The sequence below is a fragment of the Callithrix jacchus genome, chromosome 1 (assembly GCF_049354715.1).
Source record: "Callithrix jacchus isolate 240 chromosome 1, calJac240_pri, whole genome shotgun sequence".
Taxonomy (NCBI): Eukaryota; Metazoa; Chordata; class Mammalia; order Primates; family Cebidae; genus Callithrix; species Callithrix jacchus.
Genome location: NC_133502.1, coordinates 218,689,743 through 218,704,526, shown reverse-complemented (window position 1 = coordinate 218,704,526; position 14,784 = coordinate 218,689,743). Strand labels below are relative to the sequence as shown.

General features: G+C 47.9%; 1 protein-coding gene across 8 annotated transcripts in view; it reads right to left on the bottom strand.

The window, feature by feature from the left end:
• MOV10L1 (Mov10 like RNA helicase 1) overlaps positions 1-14,784 on the bottom strand; it is a 72,179-nt gene that overhangs the window by 38,392 nt on the left and 19,003 nt on the right. For 7 of the 8 annotated variants that reach the window (XM_078343967.1, XM_035273993.3, XM_035274003.3 and 4 more), the window contains 5 exons: positions 12,167-12,307; positions 11,653-11,894; positions 10,943-11,075; positions 8,780-8,974; positions 4,897-5,011 (listed from right to left, as the gene is read on the bottom strand). In XM_078343967.1, coding sequence (XP_078200093.1) covers positions 4,897-5,011; positions 8,780-8,974; positions 10,943-11,075; positions 11,653-11,894; positions 12,167-12,307 — 826 coding nt within the window. Of the gene's footprint in view, positions 1-4,896; positions 5,012-8,779; positions 8,975-10,942; positions 11,076-11,652; positions 11,895-12,166; positions 12,308-14,784 lie in introns of those variants that run through there. The other variant, XM_078343990.1, reaches the window with a different exon arrangement.

Sequence of the window (14,784 nt, the reverse complement as noted above, 5' to 3'; positions counted from 1 at the left end):
TTTCTAAGTAACTTAACTGTATCCCAGAAAAAAGATCGAAAATTTCTTTAGAAAAACAAAAAACATCCAATACAAAACACAGCAAAATTCAGAACATTTGGCATCCAAACAAGATTACCAGGCATGGAAAGAAGCAGAAAACTACAACCCACAATGAGGAGAAAAATCTATTGATACAAACACAATCAGGAATAATGCAAACAGTTAGTTAGTAGCAAGGACATGGGAACAGCTGTTAAGACTGCAGGACGGACAGCCAGACAGCAGAGAGACTGGGCATGAGGAGCAGGAAAGGAGAGGCATAGGCTGGGTGCATGGAGCAGAAATAGGGGAGGCAGAGACTGGGAGGATGTGTGGAGCAGAAATAGGGGAGGCAGAGACTGTGGCGAGCATGGAGGAGGAAAAGGGGAGGCATCGACGGGGGGAGTGGGTGAAGTAGGCACGGGGGAGGCATAGACTTGGGGGCTCATGGAGCAGGTATGGGGAGGCGTGCCCACGTGGGACTTGTAGCAATGACAACTACAATGTCTGATTAAAAACATACTGGATAGATGACACATTGCAAAGAAAAAAATAGAGCAATACAAACGACTCAAAATTCAACACAGAAAGGACTGGAGGAAGGCGAGCCGGGCATGACTGGGCCAGGGGGAAACGAAAATCGGTAAGTGGGAGGGCAGAAAGTGCATCTGAACACATGGTGGCTGAAAATTTCCAAATCTGAAGAAAACTCAGGCTCACATAACTAACAATCCCAATGATCCCCAAGCATGAAAACAGGAAGAAAAGTACGTGAACCACCACACATTGTAAACCGCATCTATTAACACCAGCCATTGAAGAGAGAATCTTAGAAGCAGCTAAGAAAAAACGTTATGTGCAAAAGAGCAGAGATAGGAATTAAAGCAAAAGAAGAAACCATAAGAAAAACTAGAAAATACTTGAGAGATAAATGAAAACAAAAACAGAACATGCCAAGACTTACAGGGGCAGCGCGAGCGGTGCTGAGGGGGAATTTATGACTCTGAGCACTGGCAAAGGAGAACAAACCCAACCCACATACAGCAGGAGGAAACAAAGCTCAGAGGAGCGATGAACACAACGGAGAGCTGAAAAACAACAGGGAAAACCAGGAAAACCAAAAGCTGGTTCTCTAAAAAGAGCAACAAAATTGACAGAGGCTTAGCAGATTAACCAGAAAAACAGAGACGATACAAATTACTAAAATAAGATAGGAAAGTAGGGACATTACTATAGATTCTACAGAAATAAAAAGGATTATAAGAGAGTACGAGCAACTCTGTCCCAACACCCAGATGAAATGGACAATCCCTAGAAACACAAAATCTACAAAGACTAAGCCATGAAGACACAGAAAATCTGAACAGACCGATCGCTACTAAGGAGGTTAAAACAGTCATCAGTATTCTGAAAAGGAAAACCCCAGGGCCGGATTGCTCCGTAACTAGATTCTATCAAACACCTGAATAACTAATACCAATCCTTCTCAACTTTTCAAAAAGATGAAAGAGGAGGGAACACTCTCTGACTTATTCTTACCAGGCTGGCATTACCCTGATGCCAAAATCAGACAGAGACACTACAGGAAAACTACAGACCAATAAGAACACTGACGTAAAAATCCTCAGCATGATACTGGCACACAAAATTCAGTGGCATGTGAAATAGATGAGCTGGGTGTGGTGGCTCACTCCCGTAGTCCCAGCTACTTGGGAGGCTGAGGTGGAAGGATCGCTTGAGCCCAGGAGCTTGAGCAGTGAGCTGTGACTGAGCCACAGCACTCCAGCCTGGGCAACACAGCAAGGCCCTGTCTCAAAAACACATATATGAAATAAAAGGATTATATACTATGATCAAATGGAATTTATTCCTGGGATGCAGGGAGAGTTCAACATTTGAAAAGCAATTACTGTTACAACACACATTAACAGAAAGAAGGGAAACTTCACATAACCATCTCAATACAGAATAAGCATCCGAAAAAAATGTTTTTTTTTTTATTTTTTATTTGAGACCGAGTTTCCCTCTGTCCCCAAGGCTGGAGTGCAATCGTGCAATCTTGGCTCACTGCAGCCTCTGCCTCCTGGGCTCAAGCGATTCTTGTGCCTCAGCCTCCCAGGTACCTGGAATTACAGGTGCGTGCCACCACACCTGGCTAGCATCTGACAAAATCAATACCCTTTCATGATAACACTTAATGACCTAGGAAGAGAAGAAAACCAGGTTGGGTGCCGTAGCTCACACCTGTACTTGCCTGTAAATCCAACACTTTGGGAGGCCAAGGCGGGAGGATCACAAGACCCTGTCTCTATAAGATATATAAAAGTTAGCTGGGCATGGCGGTGTGCCCCTGCAGTCATGGCTGTGGGCTGCGATCACACCACTGCACTCCAGCGTGGGTGACAGGAGGAGAGCCTGTCTCAAAAAAATTGGAAAAAAAAAAAAAAAAGGCTGGGTGCGGTGGCTCAAGCCTGTAATCCCAGCACTTTGGGAGGCCGAGGTGGGTGGATCACGAGGTCAACGGATAGAGACCATCCCGGTCAACATGGTGAAGCCCCGTCTCTACTAAAAATACAAAAAATTAGCTGGGCATGGTGGCGCGTGCCTGTAATCCCAGCTACTCAGGGGGCTGAGGCAGGAGAACTGCCTGAACCCAGGAGGCAGAGGTTGCGGTGAGCCGAGATCGCACCATTGCACTCCAGCCTGGGTAACAAGAGCGAAACTCTGTCTCAAAAAGAAAGAAAAAAAAAAAAAACAAGGGAGAGAGAGAGAAAAAAAAAAAAACAAAAAGGAAAGGAAAGAAAAGAAGGAAGAAAGGAAGGAAGAAGGAAAGAAAGAAAACCACCTCCTCAACATGATAAAAGTCACACATGAAAAACCCACAGTTAACATCATTCTCATACTCAAAGGTGAAAGATTGGAAGCTTTCCCGGTAAGATCAGGAACAAGGGCAGGGTGCCTGTTTCACCGCTGCTATTCAGCGTGCTACTAGAAGTTCTAGCCAGAGCAATCAGGCAAGAAAAAGAAATGAACGTCATCTAAACTGGAAAGGAAGAAGTAAAATTATCTGTTTGTAGATGGCATAATTTTATATGCACAAAACTCTAAAGAGTTCACAAAAAACTGTTAGAATATATAAATTCAGCAAAGTAGCAGGGTACAAAATCAAAGGGCAAAACTTATCTTCATTTCTAAATAACAACTATGTTTCAGGAAAAGGGAACTACGAGAGCAATTGCATTTACAATAGCAGCGACTTAAGAATTAACTTAACCAAAGAAGTGAGAAACTTTTACAGAGAAAATGAAAAAAACACTGCTGTAAGAAATTAAAGAAGAACTAAATAAATGTCAACAAATTCCATGTTCATAGCCTGGAGGATTTAATAGTTAAAATGTCCACATTAACCAACGCAATCTACAGATGCAATGCAATTCCCATCAAAATTCCAGTGACAGGTTGGGCATGGTGGCTCATGCTTGTAATCCCAGACTTTGGGAGACTGAGGTGGGAGGAATACTTGAAGCCAGGAATTTGAGACCTGCCTGGACAGTGTAGTGAGACCTCATCTCTGGGAAAAAAATTCCAATGATGGATTTTGCAGAAATAGAAAAATGCATCCTAAAATTCATATGAAAGATCCCAAAAAGCAAAACAAATTTTGCCAAAGAACAAAGCTGGAGAACTCACACTTCCTGATTTCAAAACTCACTACAAGCTATAGCATCAAACATGAAATCGATGGCCCTAGGAAGGAACTGAGGAGCACCTCTCCAGCCCAGCAGACCCAGGTCCAGCTTTTTCTGTCACTTCCTTTCAATGAACCATTCAGGCATTTGCCTGCAAACTCAAAGTGACTGGGGGAGAGAAGACCGCCCTCCTGACTCATGGCATCCTCCCCACCCAGGATCCGTAAGTAATACGTGTTTGAACTTGTTTCTATCATGGCAGTGGACTGAATTTGCACCTTCCATCCCAAGAACCCAGGGCTACCCAGACTGAGTTTGCCTTCATGTTGGGGAACACAAGGTTGGGTTCCTAGTACCAGATGTCAGGCAGGCATAACCTGGACACAGGTCAGATGGGAGCCACTGGGACATCTGCCAGTATAAATAAGTTTCCTGTGTGAGGAACCCCTGGTCATGGGCGAGGTAATTAGGCAACAGCCCGTTTTCCTAGTAAAACAAGGATCCCCTGAAAGGTACATCGTGAACACCCAGGTCCTGGTCCCTTCATTCTCCTTAGGACAGGGCTGCCAGCTGCTCTGGCACTAGAACTCCAGTTTAGCTGGGGACTCTCAGAATACCTCAAACCCCTACAGAAAAAGCCCTCCTGGAGAAAGGACAGCGTGCTCCCCTCAAACTGCCAAATTTCAGACTTTTCCTCCTTCCTGGACTTTTCTTCTCCAGCCACCCCACTCAGAACATGCTCCTCTGTCTCCCATGTGGGTGGGGGACCTGAGTTCTCCTCCCCTGGACCCTTGGCCTGCTGGCTCTGTCAGGGTGATGTTAAGAGCCTGGAATGGTTCCTGCTCATAACAAAGGCTGCCTAATCTAGCAAGAGAGGCTGGGCTGATGGCAGAGGTATCCCTCAGTTCTTCTTCTGCTCCGGACCACAAAGGCCCCGTGTGTGACCCAGTGAGGCTGCAGGACACAACCCCCTGGTGCACAGCAGGTCTGGCGGCCTGAGTACAAAGGTGCCTCATCCCTCATCTTTCATCCTTCAGGGCTAGGCAGTGACCCTCATTATCCCAGCTACCTGTGAAGAAAATGAGCCAGATGAAGGTCTGAACCTGAGAAGGAACCTCCTGGCTTTGTCAAAAAACAAGAGGGTTAAAAGATGCAAACACCCCACATGCCATCAGACACTTCCTACCTCTGCAAGTAACGGCTGGAAAGTCAGGATGTCAATTTTTTGTTCCACACATTTTCTAAGTCTATCTGGGATTGGATATTGTGGAAGAAAACTTGGAAGTTGTCGTCTTGAGTTCCTTAAAAAAGTAAGTTCACAAGTTAAAACCAGGCATCGCTAGACATTCTTATCCAGACGTCCTTTCCTACCTTAGCAGGACCAAAGTTCATCCCCTCACTGAAAAGAGCTGATGTATGAACAGGGTCTAAGGCGGTGGTTTGAAGCTGTCGTTTTAGCTCTGGGATCCTTTCCTCACACAGTTCCCACAACGTGCTCTACCATTTGTAAAGAGGCAAGTGCGGGAAAACAGGGCTGGACCCCCCCGAGTCTCCTGGAACCAGGAGTTTGAAAACAATGAGCTGAGCTCTTCCTACTGTATTTGTCATCAGGACCCCATCTGGGCCCATCCCTGCAGAGCACGCATTAGGAGAAGGCTGCTCTGTCTGGCTCCTGCCTTCCATTTGTTGTTGTTTTGTTTCCCAGCCTGTGGTTTCTCTGGGGAAATCCGGTTTGCTTGGGATGAAGAACACCGCTGCTCTGGAGGCAAGCCCAACGCAGTAACAGGATCGACGGGAAAGGGACAGACAGCGGAGGAGAAACCAGGAGAGAACAGGGAAGCAGAAAGTCAGAGTGAGGTCAATGAACCTGAATCCAGTGACCAAGGATGCTGGGCCTTTCTCCCTCCCTCCTAGCTCTCCGTCTCAGTGCAGTCTCACCTGGGAAGCGCACACCGCTCTCCTTATTGCACTCACTGTCATCTCAATTTGGGTTTCACTGGCTCAGCCCTCAACAGGAGAAATGGGGTGAAGACATTCCCCACAGTTTGTGGCGAGGGTTATGCCAGTGCTCATGTGTGAGTTGGTTTGGAAAGCACCGATTACTAGCATGAACAAAGTAAAGGGAAACTAGGATGGTCACCACAGGCTTAGGTAAACAGCCCGAACAGCAAACAGAACCACATGGCCTCAACAGACACGCTGGATTAACAAAAGGTGGCTATGATGATGGGCGGCTGGAAACTCGACTGGGAAGGTGCTGGCCTACAGAGACCCCCGGAACAGATCTGCTAAGTGAACACACTGTTCTAAGAGCCAAAGCTGCCTGGCACCAGGGGTCCTAACAGGATGTTCAGGGCCTTTGATGGCCGGCATGGATGGACAGCTCTAGAAGCGGGCACCTGCCAATGCCCGGTGGGCAAGTCCAGAAACCTGGTGCTGCAGGTGTGCTCAAGCCAACCCGGGCCAGGCACTCTGGGTCACCAACCTGACTGGCAGGAAACTAATGTCCTTGTTTTAGAGACGCTCCCACACAGCATGTTAATATTCACAGGGAAGTAACTGACCAGAGGGTTAAATCCTTGTGGCTGTCGCTCTGTGTATTTCACTTTGTGTTAAGGCAAATGATAACTAGAAAGTTGCTTGGTTTGTCCTTAGATGAGAACCAGGGATCCTCCAAGGCTCCTGCAATTAAAACTTGATCCTTGGGGACTCTGCTCTGCCTGGCCAGCTGAGGGCCCTTCCTGCTCCTTCTCTGGGTTACATCCCTACAGCCCCTTGATGTTGAAACTGTGCCCCGGGCCGGGCACAGTGGCTCATTGCCTGTAACCCCAGCACTCTGGGAGGCTGAGGCAATCATGAGGTCAGATGTTCAAGACCAGCCTAGCCAAGATGGTGAAACGCTGTCTCTAATAAAAATACAAAAATTAGCTGGGCATGGTGGCAGGCACCTGTAATCCCAGCTACTAAGGAGGCTGAGACGGAGAATTGTTTGAACCCAGGAGGTGGAGGTTGCGGTCAGCTGAGATCGTGCACTGCACTCCAGCCTGGGTGACAAAGCGAGACTCCATCTCAATCAATCAATCAATCAACGGAAATAAAGAAACTGTGCCCCAAAGAGTCAAAGGAACCAATGACCAACAGAAATTCTTGAGCCTGCAGGATGGGTGATAAGAGAAGAAACAACTCCAATACTGAGGCTCCCTCTGCTTATGACATCGAAGGACTGGCTGAGATTAGCTGGAACCAAGATGGACAACTGGAGTTTGTGCAGAACCTGCTGATGTCCCAGCCTGGATTCCCACCGTGTGCTTCATGCTAACTCCCTCTGAACTGGCACATGTGACTCGTGCGGTAGCATGAAGAGGTAACTGCGCACACCCAAGGACTTTCCAGGCCTCCATTTTCCTTCCACCCATCACCGACTAATCCCAGAGTCCACCTGCTAAACATTTTCTGATAAAACTACTGTCTTAAAGCCAGCACAGAGAGATACATTTGAGCTTGACTCCTGTCTCCTTGGGGGTTGGTTTTCGATACAAAGCTCTTTTCTCAGAAACCCAGGGCCACAGCAATGTCCCCTAGTGCATCAGTGAGCCCCTCCTTCTCAGTAACAATGTGCCCAGGGACCAGAGCTGCTTATTCCCTTACTGAGCAACTGCTCTGTGCCAGGAACTACACATTTTACCTGCCTGACCTCATTCAATCTTCAAACCACATGAGACAGGAACTATCATTTTACAAATGAGAATAAAGCTCAGAGAGGCTAAGAAACTTGCCCAAGGTCACACAGCTTCTTGGTGGTGGTGCTGTGATTCAAACAGTGGTCTAACCTTCAAAGGTAAACAACCACATGATATTCTTCTCTGCTAACAGGTTTTTCCTTTAGTCTGCAACTTAGTAGTAAGTCCGTAATCCCTCGTCTTGAACTATCATGGGGCAACACGTGATCTGAAATTCAGAATTTTCCTCCAGGTGAGAGGTACACACACACACACACACACAAAAGAAATTCAGAATTTTCCAACATTGGAAAAGTGACCCATCTCACCCTCAGGGTGCTCTGGGGTAGTAGCAGAGCTCAGACCCATCAGTTATTACAGCTGGTGGAGGAAAAGTCACATTACGAGGGACAAAGTCATCATACTTTAAAGCTGGCTATTCAGGGCTTTTTGGTTTTACAACCACAGAAGAGAACACGTGAACGTGAAGCACTTTCCTGAGACTGTACTCCAGTTAAAATCTGGGTGGTCCACCTGTTCCTCAGCCACAAGTAACAGATCACACACTGCTTCTCCTAGCTTCATTCTTTTTTTTTTTTCTTTTTGAGAAGGAGTCTCACTCTGTCGCCCAGGCTGGAGTGCAGTGGCACAATCTTGGCTCACTGCAACCTCGGCTCCCTGGGTTCAAGAGATTCTCCTGTCTCAGCCTCCCGAGTAGCAGGGATTATAGGCACCTGCCACCACGCCCGGCTAATTTTTTTATTTTTAGTAGAGACGTGATTTCACCATGTTGGTCAGGCTGGTCTCGAACTACTGACCTCAGGTGATCCGTCTGCCTCGGCCTCCCAAAGCGCTGTGATTACAGGCGTCAGCCACTATGCCCTGCCCCTTGTCACTTCATTCTTAAGTGGTACCACAATCTTCAAACAGGCTTCGGGTGACCCCACAATCCTGCTGGCCCCAGTACAAGCTACATGGGGATGCCGTGCACTGCACACCGCACACCAAGGCCTCATCAGGATGGAGAGGTAGCGGAGGCTGGGTGAGGCCAGCCTGCTCTGAGAGCTGCCTTGAGAACTGCCAGGGCAGAGTGGGGCCTGGGGGAGTGAAGGCCACCTTCCTTGGGCTTCACGCTACTGTCGGGCAGCTGCAGAGACGACCTTGACCTTTAGAGCTCCATGGAAATGTGCCCCCACACCCCAGCTACAATCAGAGAAAGAGGCTCGAACCCCAGCTTCACCCTCTTTGTCACCTCCCCAGCCAGGTGGTGCCCACTGCCTGCCAGCGCATACCCGCTTTCCTTCACAGACAAAGCTGCCAGATCAGACACACTCCTTTCACTTACGCTACCTTTTCTGTGTGGTCACAACAACTGTAGTTTTGGCAGATGTTAATGCTTGGGAACCTTTAGGCTTTTTCCAAGAGAACGGTTCACGGACAGCAATCAGTGACTCCTCCCCGCTGATAACGCTGACTTCCAGGTATCGCCCAATTAGGAAATTGGAAAAACAAAGCAAAAGGAGCTCCTTGCAGCGGCCAGGATCTCTTGAAAAAACAAAATGAAATTTAGTTTTAGTCATAAATAAGATAGGCAGAGTCAACACAATTTTCCTTTGTACATACAAGAAAAGTGACAGAGCTAACAAACAGTCATCTTTTTTTTTTTTTCCGAACTCCTGACCTCAAGTTATCTGCCTGCCTTGGCCTCCCAAGGTGCTGGGATTAATTAAACTCTTTTTTTTTTTCCTAGGATGTTGAAAAGTAAAAAAAGGAGAGAAGGAGAGGAAGAAAGAGGAAGAGAAAGAGGGAGAGAGAACAGAAATATTGCTTCATTCTAAAAATGGGTATTAATAATGGCCGATCAATATTTTGTGTATTTAAAATGGAGAACTCTATAAATATTTATTGAGTTTACTTGTTCCAGATCTGAGTTTGTCATCTTCAGTCTTCAATAATTATTTTTACAGAGAAAAAGGAGATCTTCTAAAATAAGCTATGTAATTAAAATTCTCGCAAGATAAAATGGAGCATCTCTGGGCTGAGTGCAGTGGTTCAGGCCTGTAATCCCAGCACTTTGGGAGGCTGAGGCAGGCAGATCGCTTGGAGTTTGAGACCAGCCTGGGGAACATAGGATGAACCTGTCTCCGCAAAAAATACAAAAATTAGACAAGCAGGGTGGCACGTCTGTGGTTCCGGCTACTCGGGAGGCTAAGGTGGGAGCACAGGGTGGTGGAGGCTGCAGTGAGCTGTGATCATGCCTCTGCACTGCAGCCTGGGCAAGAGTGAGACCCTATCTCAAAATAAATAAAGCATCTACAATAGTCTTTCTTGTAATTCTTACACTTAAGAACAGGAAAAATTTTCAATATTCCCAACTTTAAGTCGGAATTGTATGACATGACCAAAAATAGGCAGTGTGTCTGAAGCACTTCCTGCCCAACCCTTGCTGTGGCTCTAACTGAGGCTCTCTCATCCAGACTACGCTTTGTGTCCACCTGTGGCTTTTTTTAAAAAACATATTTCTATGTTGTCATAATGTCAAAAAAAAAAAGCACTGAAGCTGGCTGCACCTCACACAGCTGACTGTGCACTTGCCACCCACAGCTTGATGTTGATAACCTGTGATTTAACCAGATTTAAGTTTTTAAAAAGATTTAGAATTAGACGCCCAGCTGGAAGGTGACCACGCACTCTCAGGCAGCTCAGGCAGGGATGCGGGGACACAGGAAGCTGGAGGACAGGGCCTATCTGGTCAGCAGATGCAGTCAAGCACACCAGAGAGAGCAGGGGGCTCAAGGTCGGTATGCTGGCATCCCAGCTAGGAAGCGGCTGTCCCTGCCCTTCCCTCAGCACACTGTGCTATCCATGCCTTGGCCAAATGCCCAGGTGACAGGATGGAGATGGACTGAGGTCCCTGGGCTCGGCTATGGGGAACACAGGCAAGGTAGTAAGAGGAGCTGATGTGATGTTTCAGAACAGAAGGACTCAGAAGCACGCGGAGCTCAGGTCTCAGAGATCATCGGAGACGCCCTGTTTTCTCTGTGAAAGTGGGAGTCAGGCCATCTGGTGAGGACCCTCATGACTGGTGCGAAGTTACAGAATCCATTGCTTTAAGTGGGTCACACTTGGTATCCAGACTCTAGACCAATGGTTTTTTTTTTTAGTATTCTGTCACATCAAAACAGTCAAGAGTACCTTTTGTTCCTTTTTTTGAGAGTCCTGCTCAGTTTCAGGCTAGAGTGCAGTTGTGCAATCTTGGCTCACTGCAACCTCTGTCTCCTGGGTTCCAGCGATTCTACTGCCTCAAGCCTCCTGAGTAGATAGGATTACAGGGGCCCAAGTAATTTTTGTATTTTTAGTAGAGGTGGAGTTTCACCATGTTGGCCAGGCTGGTTTCGAACTCCGGCCTCAGGTGATCCGCCCACCTCAAAGGAGTTACCTTTTATAACACCCAACCTAGATTTATCAGAGAAACTTTAAAAAGTGGCTCTCTCCAGACCTCCAGGCCCTTACTTTGCATCACATATGACCACAATGCAGGTTTTTCCCCCTGGAGGTACAAGCCCCCCAGGCTCAGGCTCTGTCATCTGCTTCCTTGATAGAATGTTGTCTTTTTCTCCATTTTCTCCTTTATAGGTACAATCGCCTGGCAAATAAAATTTTAATACAAAATTAGACCAAAAGGTAAATTATTTTTAACAGTGCTGGCATGCTCAGTGGAAATGAATACTCACACACTCACAAAGACAGACGTACACAAAAACATGGCACGAAGCCTCAGATGGTGGCTGGAAAAACACAAACAGAGAAAGCAGCTGGAGTAGGAGAGGGCTGGGACTGGTACGATCCCAGTGCTGGGAGCTGGAGTAGGAGAGGGCTGGGGCTGGGACGATCCCAGTGCTGGGAGAGAAGGCCTGCCTTGCGCGGCTCGGAGTGCCTGGCAATCTTCCCCTGCTTAGAAACACTCAGAAGCTGGCTGCCATTTGAAGCACCTCTTGGTATCTGTCAAGCTGCTTTCTGTCCCTCTCCCTAACCTCATCAGCAAGAGAAGGACTCGAAGCCGAAGAGCTCAGCACACAAAGCACCACAGCTGCTGGGTGTTCTATCCCTGGTTGCTCACTTCTGTCCAGAGCTCACAGCCCCATGGCCCATTCGAGAGCTCACAAACACACAGCCCTCAGCCCACCTGACCTCCCGCAGTGACAGCCGAAACGTCCACTTACCTGGAGAGATTTCTCTGTTGTTCGCCAAACTACTCTCTGACATCTGAGGGGTTTTGTTTTTTGTGTGGCTAGTTAATGAATTAATATTTTCATCTGATGAATTTTCCTTCTCAGGAACAGAAACCAAAGATGCCATGGGGCACGTCTGGTCTTTATCCAGCATTTGAAATCTGAATTGTTTAGATTTATCCCAGCCAGCCAGTTTACAGCTGACTAAGTTTTGAGGAATGTCTCCTTTATTCCTAGAAAAAGAAAATTTAACCGTGAACACAGCCAGGATTTCGAAAACCAAAATATTCAGTTCATAAAACACAGAACTCAGTCTAGGAAATGGCGACTGCAAATACCCTTATGAATATAAGTAAAAAGCATATTTTGAGGTAGAAAATTTTGAAAAGATTTTCACAAAGGGAAAAATAAGCAGCCAAAGTAAAGTTGTTTTTACAGAAATTATTAAGTCACAGTTAAAAGCCATTAATGTACCTTTATACAAAATGTTTCAGCTCAAACTTACTCTATCCAGATCAGCATGGTTTTACTTCTTCCTTCCTGTAGGGTTCCAAAATGTGTCATCTGTGTAACTTCCACACCACCCTTGTCCTTCAATAAGATGGTTCCACAGAACTGAGCAGCCTCATCAATGGGGGTGAAGTCTCTGAAAAAAGAGCCCCAGAGAGGTGTCCCTCTGCAGCAGCACCGTCCCGTTTTCACCTGCCACTGCTCCTGAGGACAGACTGCTGGTGGGGGCGGGCAGGGCTTCCACAGGACTTAGGGTTTCTAAGAAGGGTGGCACATCGTAGGGAGGAAAACGGTACACTCCATAAAGTCTAGAGAAAAGGGAGCAGCCCAGGGAACAGCCACAGGCGATGAGCCTGAGATCGGTATCCTGAACGTGCTCCCCAGCGCTCCCCCACCTCCTGCTCAGAGCACAGTTAGGGAGGCATTTGCACCCCTCTTCTCTCCAGCCACCTCCCAGGCTACAGGGAGGAAGGAGGCCTTGCTTCTTAGGAATCCACTAAACTTGCTTTGGAGAGTTTTGTTGCTTTGATGTGTTTGAAGACAATGAAATGAAAAGTTTTCCTCTTTTTTTTTTGAGATGGAGTCTTGCTCTGTCACCAGGTTGGAGTGCAATGGTGCAATCTCGGCTCACTGCAGCCTCCGCCTCCTGGGTTCAAGCGATTCTTCCGCCTCAGCCTCCGAGTAGCTGGGACCACAGGCTTGTGCCACCATGCCCGGCTAATTTTTGTATTTTTGTAGAGATGGGGTTTCACCATGTTGGCCAGGATGGTCTCGATCTCTTGACCTCGTGATCCACCCACCTCAGCCTCCCAAAGTGCTGGGAGCCACTGTGCCTGGCCGGTTTTTCTCTTTAGAAATGAGGTGAGATTTTACCTTTCCCTGAAAATGAACCTATTTATTTCCCTTTCTTCTACTGACACTGCGGGCTTGATTCTCCTCCCTGCCTGTCCACAAGTTCTTTCCAGAAGGTAAACCTGCCTTACGCCACTTCCTAATCTGAGGTGCCATTAAGAAAATGGGGTCTCTAGAATGGCTCCCCACAATTCTACAAACTCAGTGAGGTTCCCAGCTACAGAGCAGCCTCTCCTGGCAGGAGCCTGTCCGGCTCTCCCTTCTCTGTGTGTCCAGGCATGACAAGGGAGGTGCAGGGGCAGAGAGTCCACAGCATTGCTGATGGACAGGGTGGGGATTTTGCAGGAAGGAGTCGTCAGATGTGACTGCCAGGCCTGTGGCTCGGCCCCCACAGGAGAAGCTGCGAAGGCCGTGGGACTGAGGAGAGCAGGAGCTTGCTTGGCACACTGTCTGCTTCTAGAGTGCAGAGGAGCCACCCCACATGTGGCCACAAGCTGAGGAACAAACACCCAGGCTTTCCTGGATCGCCCATCCCAGCCGCTTCTACTCTATGGTCAGGAGGCCTCAATGGGGAAATGCTGTTGGGGCAGAAACAGGTCTTTTTCAAGCATTTCTAGCCTAAGGAAAAGAGTGAGGAAAGCACAGGTTTAATGCTGAAGTGTTTCCTTAGCGGCACTAGTGAATCCCAGAGCTGGCCCAGGCCACACTGCAGGCCCATGCTTCCCAGGCCTCAGGCAAGTATGAGACGCCAAAGCTTCTACCTGGGGATGAGGTGAGAGAATAGACAAGAAGCCTGAGGAGTCCAACTGGGACACAGGGAGGAGGTGCAGATCAAGGAACCCTGCCCTGTCTTATTTCCTGGCACCACCAGGCTCCCCCAACTGGGCTGAAAGCAGAGTTCCTGTGCATCCTGGGCCTCTGTGCTCAGAAGGAGTGAGGGCAGTGCATGCACCCTCCCAAAGGAAAGCAGGGTCCAGTGGGGAGGGGAAACTGGGCTCTGAGTGGCCAAACAACCATCCGCCAGTGGGCTGTGGGGCGAGGTGCCCAGGAGGCAGAGCCCACCAGATTCTGTCCCACAACACCCCCCACAGCCCTGAGTCCACCCTCCAGCGGCTCCCTTAGCGGGGCACACTGCTCCGCGCACCCTTGGGGCTCAGTTCATACAGGGCTGTCTGCTTGCACCCAGAAGCCCAGCCAGGCGCCAGATAAGGGGTGGGAAAGCAGATGCTTTCTGCAGACAGAATGTACATTCTACCAGGATAAAAGTAAGTGGAAAGATGGAGGAGATGTCTCAGAAGCTCACTGGTGGTGAGTGAGGAGTGTGAAAAGAAGATAAAGACTTGGGACTCCACTCACCACATCAAAAGGAAAAAGCTCAGCTGGAGGCTGAGTCATGCAAGAAGCTGCCTTTCCTTCCTCCCTAAGCTGTCCCTAAGCCGAGAGCTACAGAGACCAGGGTCAACATCTCCACAGGTAGCTACTCTACTTATCTCATCTTACATCAAAGCGCTGATTTACATAACCCACTCTCCCTTCCTGCTCCTTTTCCTTTCTTCTTGCAAATGTGAACTCAGTCTTGTGACCACCCCTTCTTTCCCTCCAGCCCACTTTTCCCTTTTAAATATTGAAGCCCTCAAAATCATCTTTGGAAGAAGGCATGAACCACAGATTGTTCCTATGGATTTGTGGTCATTTATTGCAGGCATGTCCCTAACCTTGGCAAAATGAACTTCTAACTTCATTGAGACCTGTCTCAGATAC